Source organism: Micropterus salmoides, unplaced genomic scaffold (assembly GCF_014851395.1).
Source record: "Micropterus salmoides isolate LMB-PRFRI ecotype aquatic unplaced genomic scaffold, ASM1485139v1 Ms_hic_scaffold_9, whole genome shotgun sequence".
NCBI lineage: Eukaryota > Metazoa > Chordata > Actinopteri > Centrarchiformes > Centrarchidae > Micropterus > Micropterus salmoides.
Window position 1 is genome coordinate 29,864,663 of NW_024044681.1, and position 22,574 is coordinate 29,887,236.

Below are 22,574 nucleotides of genomic sequence, written 5' to 3' on the forward strand. Positions count from 1 at the left end.
AGAACAGTCTATTGGTTTGCATTAGATTGGACGGGTGTACCTTATAAAGTGGCCACTGAGACCACTGTTGCTAAGCCCAGTGGGAGATTATGCAACATAAAAATCCACTCAAGGTCCACATCCTTGCTTTTTCTGAGCCTTCAGTTTCATCTCATGGTCTTCATCAGCAAATGAGATTAGCTCAGTTGTTTTTATTAGTGAGAACAAGGTAATTTTTCACATTTTGGGGGAAACATAAACTACAGGACTAAGTGGACTTCAGTTTTCTGATGTAATAGGAGAGACATTCATGTTGTTGCAGCATGAAGCCAAACCTTTTGTGACTTATGTTCTTTAAGCAGCTGCTTGGTCTCCACTCCAGCTGTGCCCACTGGCCATGGACTTAAAGCACTTTGCTTCATTTTGTTGAGTTTCTCATTGCATCAATGTTTGTGAAACAATATTGTTAAAAAGTAATACACGTTCGGTCTTTTGCAAAACTTGGGTAAGAGCTAAAGATGCTAAAGGTGTGTCCCTAAAGCCTCTGCTCACAGTGTTTGCTTTTTTGTGTCTGCTTCCAAATGAATACCTTCTCTTAAGTCATTTGATGAGTAAGAGAGTAATGAGTGAGAATCCAGAGGCCAGATGTGTGTGTGTGTGTGTGTGTGTGTGTGTGTGTGTGTGTCTTTGCATGCATGTGGTTTCATGTCTTTATATGTCTTTACCTAGGTTCCAGCTGTTGCTTGACTCTGACCTTTCTGGAAGTAGACACCGAAATGAGGATCGATAAGGGGTTAAAGCCTGAATCTTAGAGACTGAAGCCAGAAAAATAACTCTACATGTAAAGATGGCAACAGGTGGCTGTAGGACAGCACAGTCCTTTCTTATTTTTACAGATATTTCTGTGGAACCAAAGTGTATCGTTACTAACCCTTGGAAAGAAAGAAAATGTTTTAACTTTCAGAAAACTTGAAAAATCTAAATGTAGATATCTCTTTTTACCGTCTATGACATCTCAAAGTGTTTCGGAATTCAATTTTATCATGTTCACCCTTTTATTATATTGGCCAGTGAATGCATTCTGAAATAGGAGACAACTATTTCACATAAAACAAATGGAAATCAGCTTTGTTACCTTGATTTCAGTTATACCTTTTAGAGAAGAGAACTTCATGCAAAACAACAGCTAACCTTCATCCACCCTCTTCCAGGAAGATTTAAAGGGCAAAAAATATTTGATTTCTATTTAGAGGCCGAAAAGCATCCTTGCTTGATTTGTTTTTGTTGCTATGGAAACTGTTCCGTCACTGTGTGTCCATGGATGTTAAGGACTTGTTCGTGGTTGCGGCCCCGCTGAGCTTTCTCTTGGCAGACACTTAAATGTATTTTAATCTTCAGTGAACCACACATTGTTTTGTTGCTTTACATTACTCTATGACAGCCAACGCTAAGTTGTGTGTATTCTGTGCTGCCTAGCCAGCATCAAGGTCAATTATACGTTTTGTGGTCTCTTTGTTTCCATGAGGTCTCGATAAACACACCATCAACACACTAATGCTTATTTGTTGCTCCTACATAACAAACCAAAGGGCATCATCTTGACAGGTGAGCTGTTTACTTCATTTCTTTTCCAGATGTTTGTATGGCATGAAGTGCAGTTAGAAATGTTGTATCACAGTGATATAGGGGGCTTGTTAGGACATACAGCATCCATGCACAATTAACTCTCTTCTCATCCACAGTATGAAGCCATTTGAAATTGTAAACATATCAATGAAGTGCTGTAAGTAGTATGCATTAGGTTTTAATACCTCTACCCCTGAGTCCTTTGAGTGCTCAGTTAGTTTACTTTAATCTTTTTTTTCATTGTTAAAGTGATCAATAAAGCTGTGGAGAAAAAAAAACTCATTTCATTTAGGCCCAACGGGCAGCAGGCCAGTAGCATTAAATTGATCCCACCTTGTTTCTTAGTGTATTGATAGCATAGCTGATGACTTCAACACCCATCCATACCCCTGGGATGGTCTTGATATGTAGTAATTGATGCAACATGCCACTTTAACACTGCCCTCAGCTGTTCACTGCACTGATTCAGCTGTGACCATGGCTGTTCCTTCATTCCCACTGAGGTGCTTTGACTGGGGTTAATGAGTCATCAGTTCAGATTGCAGTCATAAAAGTCCTGCTGTAGATCTTTAAATCTAGATGTAGATTTAACAACTTGACCCCTGCCCCCTTTTTTACACACTAAATAACAGTAGTTAAACAGTTGTTTTCTCACAGGCACTTATCTAACTTATCAATAAGGATGCTTTCTCTCCATCAAATGAGTTAGCGTGGATGCCTCAAAGCCTACATGTGGAGCAAATAAAACCATAGGAGGAATTTAGATTTCTGCTTTGAGGTATTTTTAAATCAATACTGCAGTTAACACCTAATGTGACCATCTGTTGCTGCCTCTGCCTCTCATGTGTTGCCATCTTGTGGACAATTTAAAATCTGTCACTCTTCATCTGCACTAATATGCCAATTAAAAGATCCATGGAATCCCAAATACAGATTTTCCCTGCGACCCTGTACACAGGATAAGCAGTTGACGATGGATGGATGGATGGATGGACTTAACTGAATTACAATGTCAGTCTTCATTGCTGTAGAAGCTCTAACAGTCAACACAACAGACCTGACTGTTGTCCTTGAAGACAAAATGGCAAAAGTCCAACTAAACTAAAAATAATAATAATAATAACAAATCATTTTATTCTGTAGTAATGCATGTGATTGTGAATGAATGACCAGCAGTTCTTAGTGATGCAGCAGTGAACATGCCAAGATAATGTGAGACTCATATTAGTAACATAAATAATCTCACTTAGCCATGAACATTGCCATGATTTTTAGATCCACATAACTGGTTTAAAGCCAGTAAAGCTGTGATCAGTGGCGTTTCATTGCATTTACATTATCATAAAGAGGGACAGTAACATTTTATTTAGTACTTTTACTCACATATTTTTTCAAAACATTTTCATTCATCTTCATGTACCTGCAGTTATCAGCTGCTTTAAATAAAATCCATTCATAAAAATAGTTACATATTAAAAAGCCCATCACTGACATATGAAACAATGTGTACTTCTACTTTACATAAACAAGCTGGAAATATCATTGCAAGATATGTGCTTAGCTGTATTTATTTATACAGGCATCTAGACAAAGTATTACACACAGTGGTGGAAGAAGTATTCAGACTGACTTAAAGATTGACTTGAAAAAATAGGTGATACCACTGTGTTGAAGTCATTCAAATTTTTACTTAAATAAAAGTACAAAAGCAGTAGCATCAAACTATACTACATACAAATTGGCCTATTTCAGAAGAACATATATGATATTATTGAATTGTAATTATTGATGCATTAATGTGTTCATTGTTGAAGCTGGTAATGGTGAAGCTAATTTGAACTAACTAAAGCTGTCAATCAAATGTGGAGTAAAACAATATTACAATATTTGCTTTCAATTGTACTAGAGTGGAAGTATAAAATACAGAAGTAAAGTACAAGAACCTCAAAATTGTACTAGTACGTAGTTACTTTCCACCACTGCTCACAGATGAGGTCTCATGTCAGGCCTTTGCAATGTGACAGACAGGAATGTGGAGGCATATCAGGAGTTGCAGTCACTTATTAGCACCACTAGTGGGAACCCTAAAGCCAGCAATGAGACAGCAAGTACATACTCTGTGGGTTAGGACTACAGGAGACATAACATCGGCCCAGGTTTCAACAAGAGGTTTGATGAAAGAACATGCTCAGCAGTTACTACATGTTTAAATGATCCACTGCACAGCGGATGTTCTATTAATACAATCAAAAAATCTTCTTTCCTTGACCAATGTACATTTTTCAGCTATCTTGCCTTTATCTTGGTGGTGTTTGAGGTTATTTCCATGTTCCTTGTAGTCCATTGATCAGTCATGTGACCAACTGATCACTCTAGCATGCAAACCAACATTACCGTAATCTTTTTTTAAATTATTATTATTATTATTATTATTTTTTTTTTTTTTATTTTTTTTTTACAAAATACCATATTCATTCCCAGTGGATAGAGAACATTTGAGAAGAGAAACAGACATTATCATACACACAAAACATTCAAATTTTCAATACAAAATAGCAAATTCTATTTCCGTTTCTTCATTTTCAAACCCATTTTTTCAAAACAAGGAATCTGAAATATATTGCATCTCTAAATTTTTAATTCAGTCTGCATTTCACCCTAACACATCCATCCAGATTTCCAAGAATAAAACATGACAAGAATGCCAGTGGGCTATATACTTTTTAGAGACAGTGTAATAATGAAGATTGGAAAAGGCTCTTTCTACACACCTAAACCTGTTCAGTGATAGCAGCAATCATGTGAACAGAAACACTTGGAGAATATTTAAGGTGCTTTACTGTAGTTAATAATTGTATGTGAACATTGAATAAGATAGTTTTAATAAGAGTAAACCCAGTAATTAAAGTGTTCACTCTGATGGCCAGAGGACTAACCTTCTTGGACTTCTTCTGGTGGTTTTGATCCAGACATGCTCATGTGGTGTTTATGATTTCTGAGCTACTGGCTCAAGATGGAGCCAAAACCTCTCAGCCCAGGGCTCTCTGGCAGGCTTCAGCTGTGGCATCTAACTGCAGTTCATATTACCATATTACTAAACTAAGAAACTGATAAGCACACTAAGTCAGATGTCTCACTGTAACACAGAAAGAGGAAATGTAGCTGCTAAATTACTTCCACCAAACTGTTTCTCATTAACTGTCGTGTTATGGCTTTTCTGGTTTAACAACTCAAATTTCTTTAGGAATAATACAAGTGAGAAAGTTATTTACTTATATTTTTTAAAAAATTACATCGACACAGTTTGACCAGACTACAGGGAATCCCCATCTACTGACACACAATAAACCAAAATAGACCAACAACCTCTACTTAACCCTTAGATAGCTAACACACTAACCCAGATAGCAAATAAGCACCCATTCACTGCTCTGTGCTGTAACCCAGATTGCAGTTTTCACACCATATTTTCATGACAAGCCATCAGCAATATGTACTGCTATGTGCAGTAAATTGCTTGATAATCAGACTGAACTGCCATTTCTTTTCACTTTAATTTGTGGGCGGCGATTCAGAGGTCTGCTTTCAGGTTATATACGGTCATTTAACTGTAGGTCAGCAGTGTATCCAGTAGGACACACACAGCTAAAATATTTTGTTTTCACTTTGACATTAATTGTTTTCTGTGGATCAGTGTTTAAAAATCCAGAATGTCTGAAAAAAAAATGACTGTCATAGATAGTAATAAAGCAAACACCCTAATAAATAACTTGATAACAATATATTGTGCACATCTTTCACCATTTTCCAAACTTTTAGCTAGCGGCTGCCCATGTGTCAATATCTCTTTTTGTTTGTTACAGTCAGGATGAAAAGCTGCTTTCTTTAAGGAGCTATGATCAATATTTTTATGTTTACAATGGAACATATGACTACGTGTATGTAACAGGTGTGCTTGCAGTGATTAACCCGCAGAGAATTAACACTCTACTCTGCAGTTCTCGTAGGCTTGAAGAAGCTTTAGAGCCCTATTACGCAAGAATTGGTATTTTTTGCAAACTGCTGTGTCGACAACTTTGCGAACACAGCCGAACATCAAGCGAGTGCAACAACACAAGACATAAATTATAACTTGACAGTTCAACAGCGAGAAGGCCAGGCATCAGTCTTTCAGCCTTTTATTTTGCAAAGTCTCACCAATGACTGAAAGCCAATCTGAGATACTCTTGTCTGGCCTCTTTCCCGGTCACTCTCTCTTTTTCTTTGCTTCCTCGGCCAACGTCCTCTTCATCTCTGCCATGTTGCCCCATACAGAGCTAGATTCTTCTTATAGCGAGGATCGAGATCGAACCTGCTTAACCCAAGTTATATATTGCAAGAACAGGTGCTCGGGACGCGGAGTGGGAATGAAAGTGTCATTCTCTATTACAAGTCAGTGTGGCATCAGAATTATTTTGATGCTGTTATTTTCAGGTAAAATAGTGGCATAATATTGCGTTAAAATGTCTTTTAGCTTTACTGTTTTGATTCACACTCACTGCTCTCATAAGGGGGATAACTCAATTTAACTCACCTGGAAAAAATATAAATGGTGAAGGAGGAAAATAAACAGCCAAATAGGACTACAAATTGTTTTATTTTATAACTGCAATTTACAATAACTAGCAAGCTGGCCGTTAACACATATACGCCATGTCACGTTGCGTTACAGTTAACGTTAGCTAGTTAGCAAGAGAGCAGAGAAGAGGAAGAAGAGGAAACAGTTAGCTAGCTAAAAGTAATGGATAAAATGTTGAAATAGTTTAAGTAATGAATTAACAGTTGGACTTGTTAGGTAACAGTAATGGTTGAAATATGAGCTAAATGTAATAGATTCAATTCAATTCAATTCAATTTTATTTATATATAGCGCCAAAGCAGGTCTAGACCCACTCTGTGATGTTATTTACAGAAGCCCAACAATTCCCACCAAGAGCAGCACTAGGCGACAGAGGCAAGGAAAAACTTCCTTTTAAGAGGCAGAAACCTCGAGCAGAACCATGGCTCAGGGTGGGCGGCCATCTGCCTCGACCGGTTGGGGTGAAGGAGAGAGAGAGAGAGAGAGAGAGAGGGCAAGAGAGGAACAGAGAGAAAGAGGGATGAAGGAGAGAGAGGGGAGGGAGGCAGCCTACACAGTATACACACAGAGGTACAGACAGTGAAGGTGATGTTGCTATAGACTAAATGAAAAACGGTACAGATATTTATAGTAGTGTTAATGATAATAATCGTAATGCTAATGATTATAATAACAATAATAACAATAGGATTAGTAACAATAGTTGTAGCAGAGAGTGTCGAGCAGGAACACGGGGGCAGCAGGTGACCCGCAGCCACAGATCCAGACTCCACAGCTCCAGAGCCAGAAACACCTGCAGGAAGTGATAGGAGGAGAGAGGAGAGGGACGAGAAAGCACAAGACTATGGGAAAGGGAAGGAGTTGAGTTAGTAACATGCATTAATGGGATGAGGTTGCATACAGAGGGAGAGAAAGAAGAGGAGGGAGGAGCTCATTGCATCGTGGGAAATCCCCCGGCAGTCTAGGCCTATAGCAGCATAACTAAGGGATGGTTCAGGACTACCTGAGCCAGCCCTAACTATAAGCTTCATCAAAGAGGAAAGTCTTAAGCCTACTCTTAAATGTGGAGATGGTGTCTGCCTCCTGAACCCAAACTGGAACCTGGTTCCACAGGAGAGGAGCTTGATAGCTGAACGCTCTGGCTCCAATTCTACTTTTGGAGACTCTAGGAACCACAAGTAACCCTGCATTCTGGGAGCGCAGTGCTCTGGTGGGGTAGTAAGGTACTATGAGCTCTTTAAGATAAGATGGTGCCTGACCATTAAGAGCTTTGTAGGTTTGTAGATAAACAATGGAAACCGTTGGTGTGGATAAATGGTTGAAAAAGTTAGCTAAAAGTAATGGCTAGTCTAAATATTTTAAAATCGCTGAAAGTCATGGTTAAAGGGTTATAACGTCCAGCTTCTGCCAGTCCAAGTGGTAGTACGAATGCAAGCAGTACCAAACTTTGATAATTAATTTGTTTGAAAACATACTGTAGGCCTATATCCACTTTATAAAGCTAATAGCGTTAAATAACCAGTTTATAATCCATTCATAACATATCTGGAACATAATGAGTGGTGTTGGTGAAGGAGTATTTGATATTGATTGATTTCATCTGATAGGGCTGTGGGTATGTCTTACAAAAATGGCTGTGAACCATTGCATTACATCATCACATAACACCTGTCCTGACAGTTCAACTGCTGACAGTAGTGTAGTATTTTGACAAATGCCATTTGTGTATTTGGTGTTTTTGTGATGCAATCTGTTCTCACAGACTTTGACATTTGTCAAGCAAATGATTGTAACCTACAGATCAACATGGAGAATCGGTTAATATTGGATGCTTTTAACAAAAGATGTGGCAGCAATGCACATCAGATGGCACCAGTGGTTTCTGAAATCTGTTCAATAATAAGCAAAGGTTGGGGGGAAAAATGTGAAAATGAGACTGAACAAAAAGTGAAATTGTGCAGTTTAATATATGTTGAGTGAATGGCTAATAGAGCGGATAATTGAAGAAATAGCATGTGATGAGAGCAACACTCTCTAAGAAACAAACTTACATTTCATGAAATGACGGATGACTGAAGGCTTTGGTGAAAGGGGATGTCAGAGGGAGGTGGAGAGATGGAAAGAGAGGGAGAAAGAGATGCAGACAAAAGGAAAAACATTTGCAGCCTGCCCTGCCCCCTCATCACTCTCTGGGGAACAAGGGATTATGGAAATGTATAAATGCAGGAGAGAGGGAGACTGACAGACAAGGAGGAGGAGGAGAGAAAGAGAAGGGAGAGAGGAAGAGAGAGAGAGAAAGAGCAAATAAGAGAGGGAGGGAGACAGAGCGATGCTATTGGTTGACTGTTATAACATCAAGCGTGATAGAAATATTTCTCTCGCAGTCTAAGAAATAGAGGAAGGAACGGACGGTAGACTCAGGAAAAACATTCAGGTCTGTTTTCAAAATCAGGCAAATAAGGAAAGGAGAAACAACAGAAAGGAGGACTAATTAACTTATGACTTCTGAGAGCTGTGGACATTTTTGCTTAACAACTGGAGAGATTTCAAAATCAGAATAAATGCGACTCAACATGTAGATGTTTTGCAGGTTTCTGGTTAAATTCCCCCCTCTTTTTCCCCCACAACTGAATATTTTACCCTGCACGCCAGCGAAGACCAGTCTAAATGTATTTGGAGAAATCTGAGGGATGCGTCTGAGAGAAAGATGCAGAGCAGAGAATTCTGACATGGTGCCGACCCAAATTGACAGAGACGAGGAAAGAGTGGACTGTTCAGTGGCAGACACGTCTCCAACCAGACACAGGTATTCTCTACTCGATACTAAGATCAGTCAAGACATTGATCTATGCTAACTGAAACAATTTTGTATTCTGAGCTTGTGTTTGTAAGTCCTCTTGGATGTGTGATACACTGACATTGTAATAATAAATAGTTGTTTCATTTGAAACCTGACTCAGCTGATTTACACTTGTATTATTGTATTGCAAAATCAGCAGTGGCAACCAGTAATTTGCTTTGTTAGAATATAACTGTTTAATGTGCAAAGCAATACCTTGCATCTTCAGCACATGATCAGATTTATGTGGAGGTAAATCATTTCTCCAAAATGTAGAAATAAAATAAGTGATATATAAAGAGCATACTGTCTTTGTAAATAATAACTCAGCCAATCTGCAAACTATGGATGTTTATTAATATTTTAAATATGATTTAGAAATGTGCGTCATTAATGGTGTTCTTGATTTAGACCAACAGATTTACTGAAAGCCATATGACAAACTACTTAACTATAACAAGCCATAACCATCTTACACAGTAATCCTGAGAGTTTTTCAAAGCAGTGCTGTGCTTAGTATCGACAAGAATCCTGTGCTTCTGAGGAGGAGACATTTTGCCTGTCCGAGACAGAAAAGAGGAGCATCAGGACAACGACAGACAACAGACATATGAGTGCTTCCTAAATCAAAGTGAGAGAGGGGTCGCCTCCTGTCAGATACACAAGAAGAGACAAAGACAGGATGAGGGGATACAATGAATCCACAGCTCAAGCTGATTATTGATTGTTACTAAAACTGAATGCTTTACCTACCTGGACGACAGACTCGTCAGACTTGTGTCGGAGGGGAAAACAGACAGTAACCTCCACTAAAAGAAGGAGGGAGAACCGGCAGTAGCCAATATAGAGAAGGAGTAGGGGGCAAGTTCCCTTTCTCTCTCTCGACCCATCTCGTCGTCAGGCTGGCTGGGACAGCCATGGCGTTCACCTTTGCGGCCTTCTGCTACATGCTCACCTTGGTGCTGTGCGCGGCTCTCATCTTCTTCGTCATATGGCAGGTGAGTGGCACTGTGCACACTGCACACACAGTGAAACTAAAACGGGCCCATGTAGGGCCTGTGAACGTCCACGCTCAGTCCCACACAGGCAGACAAACATATCCACCTACACACAGTTGTACAACACTGACAGGAACGCACCACACACACACCTCAGATCCTCCAAAGGTAATGATGTGAATAAATATGTCAGCTGAATCTCAAAGAACACCTGTAGAGTAGTTGTACCTATATGTGTCTGACATTTTGAATTGCCTCTTAAAAGCCACCAAATGAGACTTTGTTCCCTTCAATTTCAAACTGTGAAGACATAATTAGTTGGATAAAGATTAATTTTTGAGCTGGATGATACAGAGTTGCATGAGCCTGAAAAACGCAGGGTGTTCAGTTTATATGCGTGTGCTTTTTCATCTATTTCCATACAGTGACTTTAGGTGACTTGCTTACTTGATAGTTTATCACTACTGTAATTAACTGAAGCTTGTCTGACCTTTTCACATCCAACAAAAAGACAGACTCAAACCGGCTCCTCAGTCGCTCCAATAAAAGCAACCTATGATCAGTTCCTCCAACAAGGTGCTCAGGCTTTAGCAAGCTGCACATACTGAGTACAGGGACGCGTCTAAACACAGTGATCATAAATATCACTGTGAATTTGTCCGCCGGCGGCATTTTGAGTGAAATTTTCACAGATGCCGTTGGACACCAGGGCACTCTGTTTTCTGTTTACACAAGGGCAGGCTCGACAAACACTCTGCTTTGATTGCTCACCTTTAACATTCACTCTATGGAGGCAGTAATAATGTGAGATACAAAACATATCATTATTAAAACAAGACTTGAAATGACTAATGTACCAATTGACTAAGTGGGTGAGACTACATATGAGTCAGTCAGTGTGTCTGTGTGTGAAAGAGACGGGGAGAAGCGTGTCTGGCTCAGCACTCAACCGTGCGATTGAAATGCTTATCAAATTGATTTGGTTCACCCCCTTCCCCTAGTCTGCCTCCACCCACGGTACAGCACCCCAATTCTATGTGGCTCTCAACCAATCAGAGCACTTGCTCACTGCTATAGTAACCATGGATCCCACTGAGGGGCTCGCCGTGTCGCCATGGAAACTGCATCTGTTTACAACAGAGCTAAGTGTGAAAGACGACGAGGGAGAGCCGTATAGACTCATGTGGGGAAATGACCACCAGGACTGTTTCTGTTTCCAACAGATAGAAGCGCTCTGTTTTCATATTGTCATTATCATCATTGTGGACGAGAGTCAGATGCTCATTTATCTGCATATAATGTCTGTTTTTATTGCATTCCAATGAGCCGTCAAAGTGAAGCTTTCCTGTGTTAAAGCTGAACTGATGATAAACCAACAGGTGGCCTTTACACTGAGAATTATTGGTATTTTTATAGAGCTATTAATCAGGTAACGGATGAGAAATACTATCACACATGCTCGCCTCACAGCAGTTAGAGAGCTATCAGCGACAGTGACATTGTTTTCTACACAGTGTCCTCAAATTAAAATATTTAAAAATTATTAAACAAAAACTATACAAGATGTGACATAGACCTCCAGCATGCTTTTGACTGATTGTTTCAGTCCTGCCAGATTATAAATACATAAATGCGGATTTTAACCTCTTCTATAGAAAGAGACTACATGATGACACATGGTATGAACACAATAGGAGCTCATATACAGTGTACAGGGAAAGGGCAAGGCTGTAAGTAATTACACATGTAGAGATTCACCATTTAATTACTATGTGTGAACAATGTGGCTGCAGCTCTGCAAGATGTAGCTGTAGAGTGTGCAGTACAGTATTATACAACAGGCTGAGATTGTGACATGAGCCAACAATGTATTATTTGCATAGACATAGATACAGTATGTGCATTATTCATTGGTATTTGAAAGGTACAGTAACTAAACCCAAACAAACGTACGTGTCTGTTGTTTTTCAGATCATTGCGTTTGATGAGCTTCGCACAGACTTCAAAAACCCCATTGATCAGAGTAATCCCACAAGAGCGGTAAGGACCCTGCTGTTTTATTTCTTTCAAGAATGATCAAACCCTCGTGTCCACTGAGAAATCTCTTCTTTTCAGTTCCAAGAAGATCCCTCAATTATCCACACATAGGGACTGAGAACAAACTGAGGGTTATACTCCAAAAATGCTGCATATGACCCCAAATTCATCAATTAATATTACACATTCCCAAAACAGAGTTCATAAACTCCTCAACAGACTGAGTTTATAAGGAACGGTCTTTAATGAGAAACTCACAGCGTACTAACATTTAATGTCTGTAATCATACCGGGAAAGCATCATTTCATGTAAATGAAGGTTTTCTGATTTGGCAAAGACATCTTTCAAATGTTTCATTCAGCTGCATTCAGCCTCTCTATTGATTTTTCAACAACAAATATGTGTACTATTGCAAACAATTCCTACTAATCCAAGCTTCTAGGTGATTGCAACAGTAGCACTCAGACAGCGTTAGCCTTGAAAACTCATTTGTATGTAGGCTGAAGCAATCAACATTTTACAAAGACAGTGGCTCATTGGCTTAATCAGTTAAAGAGATTGATGTAATGAAGCCGCTGTTTGTATGACGAGATACTGTGCTGTCGCCACAAGATATGTGCCGATACAATGCTCTGAGTGAAAAAAAATATTTTGAGAAAAAATATTAATTGTCCAAAAGTAAATTCAAGATTTCATCTTCCACTTTTGCAGTGTCACTTATGTACATCATGCATACCAAGTCATAAAATAACATTATCATGAGTCAATAATGAGTGCTATTATTAATTTAGCAAGCTGACAGCCGCTGTGAATGTCTTTTTCACAAGTTAGCTAATGTTCTAGGAATCATGTGAACCTGCATCTGAACTGCAAAGTGAGAGTGATGAGGAGTGGGAGAGGAAACTGTGAAAGCAGACTGTGGGAGTGTGGAGGCACGCCAGCTACAGGGGGTGTACACAATAACTGCAACACCTGTAAAATATAATGCAACCAAATAGAGAGATGGAGAACTACTTTTTCTGACAAAGCATCAGCAAATATTGAACATTACCAGCTTCAAGGCAGTAGGATTTGTATCAAGGCTACTGTGCTGGATTGCATTACGTTGCAGGTGTTTTGTCAATCTATAACAAACAACCTGAACTTGCCATCTTAACGGATGTCAACATGTCAGATGTGTTCAGAAAGAACATGATCAGCTGCCGCCAGTCACAAAATCAATAAACTGCACAAACAGAGGAAGACATACATGGCAACAGCCTTGGAAAATAAACAGCAATTATTTCTGATGTTAGCATAGAGCAACGTGTGTTCACTCAACTGCGATTGTCTACAAAAAAGACAAAAGCAGTAAATGTTTGTCATTGAGAGAGAAAATAGAGAAGAAAATAACGGGACAGACTAAACACGTGTTTCCAAATCAGGTTTATGTTTACAGCCATTAATCACAGTTACAAGTTAAAAGGGAGACACAAACACAATGGTACGACACACTGTGATTGGCTGGTTGACAAAAAGTGACTGAAATCTAGAATTATTTCCTCATGAAATGTCTTAAAAGGCGAATAAAGAGCAGTGACATGCATAATTATACGGCAGTGCTATACTCTCCACTGTAAAATAACGAATGACAAAAATCATGCTCTTTCATTTCAAGCCTTCTTTAATGTTAGTGGATGTTGAAAAATTATAAGCTTGTTCGTCAGTGATATAAATTATTTTATTCTTACCTGTCACTTCATTTCATAGTAGTTGCCTGATAACTAACTGAACAACATACTTGACAACACTCTGTGCCCTCATTTGTTGCTATATTGTGAAATGTCTCCACTGCCTTTGATTAATGTCTTATGTCATGTTTCCCTAGTTGGAACAATTAAATATTCAGTGAACTGGATGGCCTGACGTTAATCAGGGCACCTCAGGGAGGCTCCAGGCTATAAAATCCAAGCAGAGTTACTGCAGGACAACAATTTATAATTACAATTACACACCACAGAATGTACACCAGCTTAGCTGCCAGGTGCAGCACTATGCCCTTTACATTTTAAAACTCAGTGTTGTAAAAGGTGACGCACAAATCAAGCAAAAAGAGGAAAACTTACATAGACCAAAACTAACAGCTGCAAATAAACAGTGAGGCTGTGGAGCCAGTGTCTGCTTTGGAGGCTAGGTGGTGTAGATTCAGGGAAAAATCCACTTTCAAGTCATCGGGGGAGTTTATTTATTTAGAATATATGTCCACAGATTCATAAAAGGTGAAGCATGTGGCTCTGGCTGAAGGGAATGCACATCAAAGGGGCTTCAATACTGGAAGCCATCATCTTATAACTAAGACAGATGCCTCAATACAATACAAAATGAGTATGAATAAAGCAAAACAAATTAACAATCAGTTTGTTAATTACCAGACTATTTGAACTTTTCTTTACCTCCTGTCTTAGCCTGGTAATGGAAACAGATTAATCTAGGTGGATGAACTACAGCAAAACATATCATTTGCCTTTGTAGCTAATCAATGAACACCCAAATATAACATCCCCATAAGCGGCCACCAGCTTCTGGCTAGTAGATGCAGCAGCAGAAGATGGATTGCTCTCTTATGGCTCACAGGAGGCCCAACTGTATAAAAGGTTTATTGCTTCAAATGCTTCAATCGGTTTGGCCTACTCAACAAACCACCATTTATTTTTCATGCTTTGTTGCTTTAAAAATAAATGTTTAAACAATATAATGGAAAATAACTCAAGAGTCTGAGACAAAAAATTAACTTGTTCAGTCGGTCAGTTATTATTCATTAATTAATTTAGCTATGTCTATTTCTTTAGTGTTGGGGTAGAGATGTATGACATGTATGACAGAGCGAATCAAAATGCATTGTACAGATGCCTCTTTTACACTAACCATAACATTTACATTTATATATATTAAGTAGGAATCTCCGTGTTTTTGGAAGTTTTTGGATTTTATTGATGTGTCAATGTGTCAGCATTTGTTAGCTGTCCCTCAAAACACAATTATATGAAACTGAAGAGCTTGTGTCATCTCTGCCTTGAGATTTATTTTCATGGATAGACACAGTTAGAAAAAATTGTGAAGAAATATGCAGACTGTTAATCAGACTTTCTTTATATCCACTCCACAGAGAGAAAGGATCCTCAACATTGAAAGAATCTGCAACCTGCTTCGCAAAGTGAGTAATAGTTGTTTTTCACCTGCTGCTGGGGGGTGACTCAAACAGGGGGGCTTCAGAATTGCATGACCATTTATCTTTCCAACCATTGTGAGGACTGTGACGCACACTGATTCATTTCACATGTAACCCTCCCCACGACCCCGTCATCTCTGTTCTGCAGACATGCAGAGATGGAGAACACTGAGACAGTCAAGAAGGTTGTTTTTTTTCAAATCTCAAGGCTTTCAGAAAGAGAAATCAGTATCCCTGAAATGTGACATGCTGTGGAGGCCATTTTGAACATGAGTGTGTTGGAAAATGTTCAATACTGGAATAAAGACATATGATACAACAAGAGCTTTCATTTATCAGGGAAGGCAGCATGGTAGCATGGTAGCTGTTCTATTAGGGCCCATGTATTTATGCAGAGATGATAATTTGAGCCATAATGTTTTTCACATCTGTGAAAAGATGTTTTTATGATTGAATGGACAGATAATCAGTTAAAAATGGGTTAAAAGGGGGGAAAATGCATGTTGGAGGTTGACTTGTATGTAGCTACTCATTCGCAGATGATTGCTTTTGACTGATCATTTGATTTATTGATTCATTATTTTACACAGTGGTGCACTGCAAGGAACCTAAGTGCCTCTGCTACATACCCACTCCATCACAATATAATTGAAAAAGAAATTAGATGAAACATATTTTTTAATGTTTTTGCTGTAGCGCAAATATAATTTCAAATGCCTTAAATTGTTGTAGACGGAGACATGGATTTATTTAGCTAAAACCATGAGGACACTCACAAATGTGGATGCAGTAAAAAAAAAAAAAATCTGGTTCCTAACCAATTTTCTAATACAAAGGTGATCATTCTAGCCTGGTAGTCAGACTGCACTGCCATTTTGGTTTCATGTCATTATTCAGTCTGACAGTGTTAATTCCAAAACTGCCCGGAGGATTATTTTCCCCCCCAAGTGGTGACAAACCTGTCCCATCAACAAAATCGACAGAGAAGCTGTAAAGATTGCTCAGAGAAATTATAGGTTGCTATGGCAAAGAAAAGGATATTTCGATTTAAAAATGATTTCTTTAAAGTGACTGTAATTAATATGTTTATTTTGACAATGGAATCAAATGACTACTAGTATGTAGTGATGAAGCTGTAGAGAATTATCAATCGACTCCGCAGTTTGTTTTTTGCTGCTTGGTTTAGTGTCATCATCTCCATAGCATTGTTTTGGGCTGCAGCAGGCAGCTGTTTCAATCAAAAAAATGACCCTACACTGTTAATTGTTTCAGCATCATTGCAACAATAGAAAAAGTTGGCGAGTAGCTCGTGAACATAGTGGAGCATTCAGCAGCTAAAGAGCCAGATATTTCCCTCAGGAGTTGGTGGAGACAAAAAAAACCTGAGAGTGACTATTGGACTTACATTTATCATTCATTCATTCAGAGAAGTCTCCAGATGGAGATTTTCTTTGTGTCAGCTGGATGTGCAAATAAGCAACTGTTTGCTAACAACTTAAAAGTTGGAGATATTTCAGTGTCGTGCTCACAGCTTGTTGATCCAGAGGTCTTGCAGGCCAGCCACCAATCTGAGCTGCCCGGACCATGCATGCCAAACTACATCGACTTCTGCTAACATCTACACACCAATCTACGTGCGTTTGAAACTATATTTGCACTCGTAACAGCAGTGAGCCACTCGTAACATTAACACCTTCTGTGTGAAAGTGTTTGCCTCGCAGTGCGATTTTGGTTCCATAGAATTGTGGTTATAATACAACATGCAGCACAGGAGTGTTTCAGTGTTGCAATGTCAAAACTTAATCATTTTAGTTTCTAAGTAACCTGACTCCCTGTGTCTGTTCTGGTTAGTTGGTGGTACCGGAGTACTCCATCCATGGGCTCTTCTGCCTGATGTTCATGTGTGCTGGAGAGTGGGTCACACTTGGCCTGAATATCCCGCTGCTCTTCTACCATCTGTGGAGGTACAGTCCCATAACAGATGTCTGATAAGCTTCTGTTGGTCTGATGCGAGAGTGAGCCAAACATCTTGCCTTTTCAGGTTTTTGCATCGGCCAGCTGATGGGTCAGAGGTCATGTATGATCCTGTCAGTGTGATGAATGCCGACATTCTCAATTATTGCCAGAAGGAGTCCTGGTGCAAGCTGGGCTTTTATCTGCTTTCTTTCTTCTATTATCTCTACAGGTAAGTGTAAATTCACAATCTTTTCCATACACTGCTGCTTGATGTACGTTTCAGATTTGTTGTGTATGACCTTGTACAAGGCGCAAGAAAGCAGTACAATTGTTGTTCTCTTTTTCTTCTTTTAAAAAAAAATTGGTCTATTTCCTGCTGAAGTATGGTCTACGCCTTGGTGAGCTTCTAACAGGCAGGAGATCTGGAGAAAGAAAAGGAAGTATATGTATGAAAGACACAGAGGAACAAATGGAGACATCAGCTCTTCCTCTCTTCATGTATCCTTCCATCACTGGCTTCTTGGGTTTTCAACAATCTAACCTTGGACAAAACAAGAGGACCAATCTGAGAGATATTATGAATGTAAAGGTGTTGCCTCCGCTCCATCATTGCTTTATCCAATATACTGCTGTCGGATGGCTGGACAAATCTTTGAAGGACTGAAAGGAAACAGAAGGAGGACGTGTATTGCCTTTGACCCATTATACGAATTAACAATACATTTCTGAAGGGCTGGACTTTTCCCATGCTGCTCTTAATGATCCAGTCGCTCAACTCACTGTGAATCTCCAAACACTTAGGGGCTGGAAAACTAAATACTACAACTAAATGTACTAAAAGCAGGATTGTATTGGTATCATTCCATGTATTCCAGACAACAGACACCTGTAATATCAAACCACTGCTTTGATTGTGTTACAGGTACATTAAACTGTAGGAAACTGGTTAAATTGTACAGGAGAGCCTTAAAGCACTGTAAGCAATGCAGAAGGCCTGGCAGGGAAATAACAGATTGGTGTGTGCACAGACACTTTTAACCAGGATGGAGACAGACCAACACAACATCTCCTTGATGCCAGCCTGCAACAAAAACAACAAGCTATCATCATAAGTTTGACTTCGAGGGTCAATGCTTGTAATGTGCATTCAAAATAAGTAGGTCCATAGCTGTAAGGATGTATTTTATGCTACATGCTATAAGTTCATGCTTTCCAAAGAGCGTAATGCTCAGACATATAATGCCAAAAGTTTATATCTAAAAGACATTGTGCCAAATTAAGAAGTCAGTTAGGAGGAGTGAAAAGAAATCGCTTATAGTGTCTTCATCTACATGCTAAGGCACTGTCAGGCCTTGGCTTTATTTTCACTTTCTTTAAGACACATTTGATTTTGGCACACTGTTTTTTTCTTGAAAAAATAGAAAGGAAAAAAAATGTAGTTCTGTTGTATTTTTTAGTGTGCAGGGAGCGCCTTATTTCTATTCCCAGTGAAGTTTACTCTTACTCATCTTCATCTATACTATAGTCATTTTAGCACAGCAACTTTTCTCTGATCTGAGGTAGAATCTAGAAATCTCATGTACAAAAAGCAATTAAAAACTAGCAATGTAATATGATTCATGAGACATATCGATGAAGTGTTATTCCGTGTATGTAATAACAGTGAGTGGGAGATGAGACATTGATGACTCTATGTTTCCGTTATTTCAGACGTGTAAAGATGGTGAAGTCATCTCAATACGTCTACAATCATACAGTTTCACAAGGGACAGATGTAAGATGTGAAATGTTGCTGATGACCAAGATTTGTAAACAGCAAAGCCTTTCCTCAGCTGGTGCTGCCTTTGCTATCATGTGTTCAGTAGTTTGAACTATTTGTAGATAATTGATGGTTTAAATGTGTGATTTTAACAACAGTAGAAAAACAGAAATGAGCCTGAGAATCAACAATCTGCGATGTTTGTCATACGCAGACTCCACGTGTAGACAATGGTGGTGATAACGCGTTTGGTCTATATACTGTGGGACCCACTTAGGAAAAAAATGTCTTGAATACCACAGCCTATTGAAGTAGTTTAAATTATGTCAATGATTTACATTGAAAATGGTAGTTGCGTCTCTGATCCATGATGACCAGTAATCTTCTTATAATTCTTTTTTTTTTCTCCATTATTTTCATAAACAAGTAAAATAACTTCTGGAAAATGAAATACAGAACACAATAGTAAATATTATTGTATTAATTTACTACACAAATACATTTGCTGTACATTTTGCGTATGTTAGTATATTTATAAAAGGTTTAACCACCTTTATAGATACTAATATTAATTAAATAGCAATACCTAGGATGAGGCTGACAAATTTCTATTTTTAATCATAGTCAACAAATCCCATGAAAAGACTAAAACCAACAATGTCTCAATATTTGCGACTTTCCTTTACAGTCTGTGGCATTCAGCCCCAAGAACATTAGTTTCTAGTGAAGATGTAAATCTTCAAAAACATGATACAAATATATTCCTTCATTTTTAAAACAGGCTAAATCATTTCCCAGCACAGCTGAGCACTGTTGATTTTATCAAATGTCACTCCAACAAGAGTAAATAGTGAATTTCTTGGGGACTATTTTGACCAGAGGATTAATTCACATTTGCAGCAGTATTTTCAGCAGCAGAATGTTTATGTGTATGTGGGATCGATCCAGAATAAACTACAGAGCCCATGTTAATCGTAATGAAGGGATATTTTACCCAGGTAACAGTGTCACTCACTGATATACGTTATTATTTTCTCCTACTGTGTTTATTGTTATGCATCAAAATGCCAAAGCAAATTCCTTGTATGTGAAATCGTACTTGGCAATTAACCCGCTGCTGATTCTTTAATAGTTAGAAGCTCTGTGGCAGAGAGGAATAAGCTAGATCAAGCTTTTGCTGTATGGGCATTGCTGGTTTTAGTCCTTTTTTGTTGACAATAAGAAAAATGCAGAATATCACTTCTCTTATCCTTTAAACACAATCCAAAACAGAATATTTTCCAGTTTAAAAAACATCCTGCGTCCTGCAACAATATGTCCAATGACTTTTTGATTGCTATAGAATGCCACCAATTAAGAACTTCTGCAGTAGAGCTTCACCACACACACACACACGCACGCACGCACGCACGCACGCACGCACGCACGCACGCACGCACACACACACACACACACACACACACACACACAAGCACCTCTTGTGTCAATCAGTCTATTTCATGTCATTTTGGTACTAATAAAGGGTTTAGAGGGAGCAACTCAAGCCGTTTGTATGATTTGAATTTCAACCAAATTGCAAGATTTACTAGACTGAAGCAACTTTAATATTCTGTCAATGTTCTTGAAGACACACAGCAGACAGACAGTGCATGTTGTGCCAAATAATGTTCCCACTGAAGTAATCACAGGACAGGACACCTCAAAACTCTGCCAACAATGTGAGTGTTTTGAGTCTGGACAATCACTATTAAAGCACAGGAACACCAGGAAAGGAGGAGAGCTTGGTTTGAAGTTATTATGTAGTTGCTCTAAACAAAGCATTTTAGAAAACTGTATTTAAGTATCTATTTGTATCTGTCTTTTATACATTTATCATCAATGTGCGCTACAGTAAATTTGGTGGATTACTTTATATTTATTAGGTTACACTATGATGTACAGTTAATGAACTGTGATTCTCATGCCATATTCTAATAAAACGGTAACTCCAAAATGATCATCTTCAAGTTTCCTATTTCTTGCCTGTTAAGGGTCAGTATTTTCTGTGATGCGTTTTGCAGACCTGATGCTCTGCCAAGACCAGAGATGTACCAAGGGAGAAAAATATAACTCTGAGGATGATGAGGGGGGAATTATAACCGAGGATACTGAGTGGTGCCTTAGATGGAGTATGGAAGACGAACTGCCACCCTGAAAGCTGTCAAAAAGCAGCTGCATTTAGAAGTGGTTTCCTCTTAAAAAGCACCAGAATAACTGAATTCCCTGAAAATGCCTCCCTGATGTGATAAGAGTTTCTACTGAAGAGGCAGCAAAGAGGATGATGGTCTTTCATAAATGTCTGTACCTCTAGAATACTAACATATCAAATTATAGAGCACTGGGTGGCTGTTGGATTGCATAACAAAACTAAGTTGATAATCTGCACAGTAAGAGACCACTGATGAAAATGTCACTGCAGCTGTAATACATTTAAAATGTTCTGACTTTGTCTTTTCTTCTGAAAGAAAAAAGAAACAACAGAAAATGAGAACATGTCTCTGAGCCGGCTCAGGGACTCATTTGCAGGGTGTGTATGGCTTTGCCAGGTTATTGCTTGTCTAAATAATGATTCAGACAAAAGACAGAGCAACAACCAAGCTTCAAGCTGGCGTTTTCCCTCTGTTTGAAAAGGACATATCATTCCCCGCTGTCACCATGGAAACTAAATTGTATTAGAGATTCCTGTTGACTCACTCTGAGGCTCAAAACACACATAAAAATACAATTCAGCCTGGTTCACACGCCTGGCAGCACTGCTTTTCTGCACAACACATTTTTTTCAAATTATATTCCCTCCTGTGCATATATAACAGCTTCATGTTTGTAGTCATGTAGTCATGATGACCCCACCCCCAATGACACCTGCTTATCCCAGTTATACGGATATGTAAACACACACACAAACAGCAACTTGCACGCACACACACAACACATGCATCTGTTTCTCGATCTGCCTCATCCCACGGTTCGCGCCGTTTCACACTCATCATCGCGGGCTTTTCCTTTTTCAGCACCCTTCACCATAATAATTGTCTCAACTCCGTTCCCCTCTCTCCTACGTCTGTGCTCTCAGAGAGGTGTTACCATGGAAACTGGCTACAACTGATGGGTCTGAAACATCATGATTGGCATACACAATTTGCACACACACACACACACACACACACACACGCACACACTAATTCTGCTCATTCATTGTTATGCAAGGCACTCGCAGATGTTGAATACTATTATACGCGCAGACATAGGAAAACCATAGGACACGCTGTATGTTAAGGTCTTGTGCTTGACAAATAAACATGTAATTGAAGCTTCTTGTTAAGCTTTCTTGGCAGAATGCCACAACATTAACAGTTACACGAAGACTATGGAGACTGTGAGGGAAAAGTGAAAGCATAGAAGCTCAGAGTGAACTATTTCATTAAAAAGAAGAGATGAATTGAAAGGGGAAAAGGAGAATGGAAAGAATAAATTGTGTTTATGTGGCACTTATTCCTGCTAAACACAGAACTTT

At 38.9% G+C, this 22,574-nt stretch overlaps 1 protein-coding gene across 1 annotated transcript; it reads left to right on the forward strand.

Annotated features, from left to right (window-relative positions):
• The first annotated feature begins 8,562 nt into the window (after positions 1 to 8,562).
• cnih2 (cornichon family AMPA receptor auxiliary protein 2) lies at positions 8,563 to 21,017 on the forward strand. Its single transcript, XM_038707479.1, has 6 exons — positions 8,563 to 10,060; positions 12,032 to 12,100; positions 15,244 to 15,291; positions 17,158 to 17,270; positions 17,348 to 17,491; positions 17,645 to 21,017. The coding sequence occupies exons 1-6, from the start codon at positions 9,980 to 9,982 to the stop codon at positions 17,670 to 17,672; spliced, it is 483 nt and encodes a 160-aa protein (XP_038563407.1). The 5' UTR covers positions 8,563 to 9,979; the 3' UTR covers positions 17,673 to 21,017.
• Positions 21,018 to 22,574: the final 1,557 nt, after the last annotated feature.

Coding starts and splice junctions, on each gene's coding strand:
- cnih2 (XM_038707479.1), top strand. CDS start 9,980: ATGGCGTTCACCTTTGCGGCCTTCTGCTACATGCTCACCTTGGTGCTG. Junction 10,061..12,031: donor TCTTCTTCGTCATATGGCAG/GTGAGTGGCACT, acceptor GTTGTTTTTCAG/ATCATTGCGTTTGATGAGCT. Junction 17,492..17,644: donor TTCTTCTATTATCTCTACAG/GTAAGTGTAAAT, acceptor TTCCTGCTGAAG/TATGGTCTACGCCTTGGTGA.